General features: G+C 35.4%; 1 protein-coding gene and 1 long non-coding RNA gene across 3 annotated transcripts in view; one reads left to right on the top strand and one right to left on the bottom strand.

Moving 5' to 3' along the window:
- Positions 1-473: 473 nt before the first annotated feature.
- LOC117101291 (protein-L-isoaspartate(D-aspartate) O-methyltransferase-like) overlaps positions 474-5,406 on the bottom strand; it is a 13,107-nt gene continuing 8,174 nt past the window's right edge. Inside the window, exons 4-8 of one of the 2 annotated variants that reach the window (XM_033241248.1) lie at positions 3,921-4,025; positions 3,690-3,810; positions 2,586-2,671; positions 2,008-2,219; positions 474-957 (exon numbers count right to left, since the gene is read on the bottom strand). In XM_033241248.1, coding sequence (XP_033097139.1) covers positions 2,037-2,219; positions 2,586-2,671; positions 3,690-3,810; positions 3,921-4,025 — 495 coding nt within the window. In that variant the 3' untranslated portion in view covers positions 474-957; positions 2,008-2,036. The remainder of the gene's footprint in view (positions 958-2,007; positions 2,220-2,585; positions 2,672-3,689; positions 3,811-3,920; positions 4,026-5,406) is intronic. The other variant, XM_033241247.1, reaches the window with a different exon arrangement.
- LOC117101292 overlaps positions 4,646-5,406 on the top strand; it is a 4,011-nt gene continuing 3,250 nt past the window's right edge. Inside the window, exon 1 of the long non-coding RNA XR_004444261.1 lies at positions 4,646-5,017. This is a non-coding gene — a long non-coding RNA (uncharacterized LOC117101292). The remainder of the gene's footprint in view (positions 5,018-5,406) is intronic.

Genomic DNA, 5,406 nt, shown 5'->3' with positions numbered 1-5,406 from the left:
ATCTGTTTTCTATTTCATTATGTATTCCTTTATCAATGTTTACAGCACTTTTTTTTCTTAAGGATGACTGTGCTTTATATACTTTCCTATATTATTGTTAATAAGATTATATTACATCATAATGTAAGGTATATTTTGTTATACAAGAGAGAAAAAAAAAACTGTCTTTGATATGTGGAGTACATGCAAGCACAATCACTCCAAAAATCACCTTGGAATTTCTCAGTTGGTCTGTGTTGCTTAATTTATCAGTTTTTTCTGTTTGCTCAATTTCTCAGTTTTGTATGTTGCTTAATTTCTCAGTTTTGTATGGTTGCTCAATTTATCAGTTTTGTCTGTCTCACTTAATTTCTCAGTTTTGTCTTTGTTGCTCAATTTATCAGTTTTGTCTGCGTCGCCTAATTTCTCAGTTTTGTATGTGTTGCTCAATTTCTCAGTTTCGTATGTGTTGCTAAATTTCTCAGGATTTTTTCTGTGTTGCTAAATTTCTCAGTTTTGTATGTGTTGCTCAATTTCCCAGTGTTATATGTGTTGATAAATTTCTTAGTTTGGTCTGGGTTGCTCAATTCCTCAGTTCTGTCTGGGTTGCTCAATTTCTCAGTTTTGTCTTTGTTGACCAATTCCTTAGTTTTATCTGTGTTGCCCAATTTCTCAGTTTTATATGTGTTAATAAATTTCACAGTTTTGTATGTGTTGCTCAATTCCGTAGTTTTGTCTGTGATATTATATCACAGGTTATACAAAGAAGTCATGAGATTTTCAAATAAGAGATCATATAAATTCATTAAACATCGTCCATACACCACTGTAAGTACATTCATTGTTATCCTTCTACTCCACGGCAAAATATTTTTTAAAGACTTTGTAAGCATTTGCACCAAGGCCAAGACACCATGCAAGTCACCTCTTCATAGCTACGTGCACTCCTGTGTCTGCTATAGCTCCCTCTTTCTTGAACTGTAAAAGAACGTTTTAAATGTTACAGTGTGATGATGATGGAATAATTAGTTTATTTGAACTAAAAAGACTATTACCATTATTATTCCATTAATTAAAAAGTAACCACTACAGCAAATGTTAATAAATTATTGCAATGTACTTAGGTCTGAATAGGATTTTACTTTAATTGCCACTACAAAAAATATTGAAACAAATCTGACAGTGCCATTTCTGGGTATCCAGTTGTGATAAGCAATAACATTTTGAGCCACAGTCCCAATTAATCTGCAGTCAAGTTCTGGGCCCACCATCTGTAAAAGTCCCTCCCTAACCCTCTAGTCTAAAGCCCCTCTACTGCCAAGGTTGATTTCATCCAAGAGTCACACAAGTTCAAAAATTTTGGTTGGGAAAGGTCCTCTATATAAGCTTACTACGTGTTACCCAACAAGTCAGGCACAACCTGACAGAGTTGGTTACGATTTATGAACTAATTATGCCTAAGCGAAGCACCAAGTTTACTACGAGCTTTATGAGATTATTACGAGCATAAAACGTTTGTACCGAATTAGATAAGAGTTAGGTACAAGCCAATTCGGTGCACTCGTACATAACTCATACTCACTTCGGGGTACTCGCATCAAACTTGTGGATGACAAATACGCCGATGATACCCCAAGTAGTGTACGAGTTAAGTAGGAGTACCCCGAGTACTCTACAAGTTCGAGTTTACTACGAGTTGTCAACTCATAGCGCTAATTTTTAACATGTTCAAAATTAGTTCAGAGCTGCTACGAGTAGGTAAGAGTTCTCCACGCGCTTACTGAATCATCCAAAGAGTTTCTGCCAAGTTTCAAACTTGGCAAACTTTTTTAACTCACATGCTGAAAAAAAAAACCCTAGTGGGAGAGGGGCTTTACTCATCCTTAAATACAGGCCAACTTTAAAACCCAGCCTATCCAACAGCCTTGCCCAGAACCAATCCTACATCATAACCATCAGCCATTTAAACACTGCTACAATACTCCAATGATAACTGAATACTTGTTAAGAAAATCACACCCATATTACCCAACATGAATAAGTCTCGTAAAATATTGTCAGAAGCACCTTCCAGGCCACTGTTTTTCTTTGCTGGTGAGGGGGACGTACACGACCCCCATTAGTTGCTTCTTAGTGATACTTCCATCAGGGAGCTTGTCATACTGTTCCAGGTTTTGGCTTCCTCCTTGCGGGCCTACGGGTACAATCATGCGCCCACCTGGTTTCAACTGCTCCAAAAGCTAACGAAAAAGAGCAACAGAATTGTAAACTAAAGGTCTCTCCCAATCAAAAAGCCCACTCCTGGGTCAAGGATTTTCATGGTCTTTAGCAGCTTTGGTCTCTAATCAGAATAATAAAGATAAAAAAAACATTTGTTAATATGGGTCCACAAAAAAGTGGTCTTTAATTGGAGGTGGTTTTTAGTTGGAGGGGTCTTTAATTAGAGGAAGACCTACACTTTGAAACATGAAGTCATTCCAAGATCTATACATTTTGACAAATCACGAATCATGGATAAACATGTTTTTTGTTAAAGTGTAAAGCATAATGCATTCTCGTTAATATTTGTGAACCAATCAATATTCAGTAATAAGGTTGATACTCACAGCTTCAGGTATTGTTGGCGCTGCAGCTCCGACATGAATAGCATCATAGGGGGCATGCTCTGGACTACCTAATCTACCATCACCAACTAAGCAAGAATGAGGAAAAACAAAGCATTAAGTATAACTTATAATAATATAATTAATTATAGTAACTTAAGAAGAGGACCACCCCCTGCCCCCAGGGGGTGGTCAAGATTTGTAACTTAACCATGGAGAACAGAAAAATAAAAGGGAAAAAAAAAATAGAAAGGAAGACAATATAACAGAAATTCAAGCAATACTAACAAAATTACGGGATTTATCAATATTTACAAAATTTTAAATTGACATAAAATGGAACTGGAATTGAGAAAAATAAGGAGAAAGATCTTGCAAAGCATATTATTAACAAATGTTCATCCCATTTTTCATGAGATGACAATAATTCATTTTGATAATTATTTAATTTAAAAACAACAAAATCTTGAATCTTTAACAAAGCAAAATAAAATTGTCCAGACTATCAAATCATATTTGTGACATGCATATGGTCATGATGACATCACATCATGACCATATATAGGCACATCACGACTATATATCCAGACTGTTTAAAGAACAATACAGCTGTTTAAAGAACAATATTTGAGAAATCAGCCTTCAAAGTTTATGATTTCGGGCATTTCTCAGGCAGAAGCCATCACCAAATCGTTAGAAAGTTGTTGTTTTAACATTGAAAATGTGAAAAATAACAGCATAGCATGATTTATACATATGTAAAGGTTAGTTTGATGAAATAAAATAGATTTCAAATTGACATTCCAGCATGTTTCGGCCAATATCTCTGAAACAGGATTTGCGACGAGTGACTGGTTTGGCTTGTCTTTGCCACATATGGACAAAAACAATTTTTTGTCAAAGAGAATATGATAGTTTGGACAAAGCGTAAGGATGGGTGGTAGACATTCTAAGCATGTGTGGGTAAGCTCTAAATAAAAAGTGTGGATTTTAAGGATGGGAAAAGGTGTTAATAAAGCTGGGTGGAGGGACATGAAATTAGATTTAGATTGGGTTAAAAACTTGTAGCCTGTGTGGCCCCTTCAAAAACTACATTCCTGCACTTACCAACTAATTTAATTCTATCTGATTCTAAAAGATCTGGATTGCCTTCCATAATATGTTCTCTGGAAACATCAACAAGTTCTTTAATATGGTCAATACCAACAACTACACCTTGAGGACCAACCTGAAAAAAAAAAAATATTTAAGTCCAATTACCATATTTTATTTTATTTACTTCCGCATTCTAAATTTTCACACATCCCAGGCCGAAACCAGCCTAAGAGAGATACTCACCATATATGCCATACATGCGGTTAAGTAGCCACTCCCAGAACCAACATCGAGAGCTTTGTTTCCTTCCTTTAGCTGGTCTTTCAACAATTCTAAGGCATGAGCATGCTAAAAAAAAAAAAAAAAAAAACATGAGCATGCTAAAAAAAAAAAAAAAAAAAAAAAATCTGTAAAAATGAGCTAAATAGAGGAAAGCAGAATGTCTTTTAACACAGTGGCTGCCACAATTTTTCTTACATCAATAAGCAACATTCCTGTCACTTGTAATAAAACACAAACCACCTTTAGATTATTACCTCCACCAAGGAGGTTATGTTTTCAGCCCTGTTAATTTGTTTGTTAGTTTGTCTGTTGTTTGTCTGTGAACAGCCTACAGGTCAGTTTTCAACAAAAACTTCTCAAACTTGGTCCTAATGATCCATGACAAAAGATCTCAAGGTGATTAAATTTTGAAAGGTTATGTCAAAGGTCAAGGTCACAATTGATGAAAAACTACTTTCTATATATAACAGCCTATAATTTTTATCAGAAATCTGTAAACCTTGGTCACAATGTTCATTGACAAACACTCTAAATATGATTGAATTTTGGAGGGACAGGGCCAAAGGTCAAGGTCACAATCCACAAAAACAACTTCTTATATATACAGTAAAACAGCCTACAGCCAACAATTTTTATCAGAAACTAATCAAATTTGGTCACAATTACACATGACCAAAGACCCTGAGGTTATTAAAGTTTGGAAGGTCAAAATTACAGGTCAAGGTCACAATAGATAAAAAACTACCTTTCTATATATTACAGTCTACACTTAACAATTTATATTAATATTAATATTCCATGACCAACAATTAAAGATTATTAAATTTGATTGACCATGTGCCCCATTTTGACTGACAGACTAGAAGCACTCTGGATGGCATGCAAGCCTGATTAATGGGCTTGCCACCTGAAGCCTATGATGATGTTTTGCAGTTGGAGTGAAGAATAATACCCGATTCACACGTGAAGTTAAATTTAACAAAAAGTAACAAATTGTAACCGAGCGATCTCCCGAGTTATTCCTACCGAGATAAAAAGCATTCACACGCGTCTGTAAGGTAATGCCAAGTTTGTGTAAAATTTATTCATTCAATTTTTTCCCCTACTGCGATATAGGTCTAGCCTAGGCCTAGTTGAGAACTCCTGTCACAGATGGACTGTTGAACTCACCATCACAGTAAAGTTCACAAAGAACTGCTGTACTACTACTACTAAACTAGGCATAGCTTCCAACGTTTCTGTCGACTCTTATAATACTAGTATTAGTATTAACACCATCCCGACGTTCATTTTATCTTCTTCTTCTACCATTACTAATTAACATCAATAACAAGGGTAATTCATTCATCATTGAGAAAAACTAGGCCTATCTATTTCTAGTGGATCAGAATCATATGCAGAAGGAAGAAAATTCAAAGAACCCCGTGAAACAGTAGATTGTTGTTGC

The sequence above is a fragment of the Anneissia japonica genome, unplaced genomic scaffold (assembly GCF_011630105.1).
Source record: "Anneissia japonica isolate Jap-2015-1 unplaced genomic scaffold, ASM1163010v1 scaffold3709_len703521_cov189, whole genome shotgun sequence".
In the NCBI taxonomy this organism is placed as follows: Eukaryota; Metazoa; Echinodermata; class Crinoidea; order Comatulida; family Comatulidae; genus Anneissia; species Anneissia japonica.
Note: the sequence above shows the minus strand (reverse complement) of the source record. Positions and strands in the feature narration are given on the sequence as shown.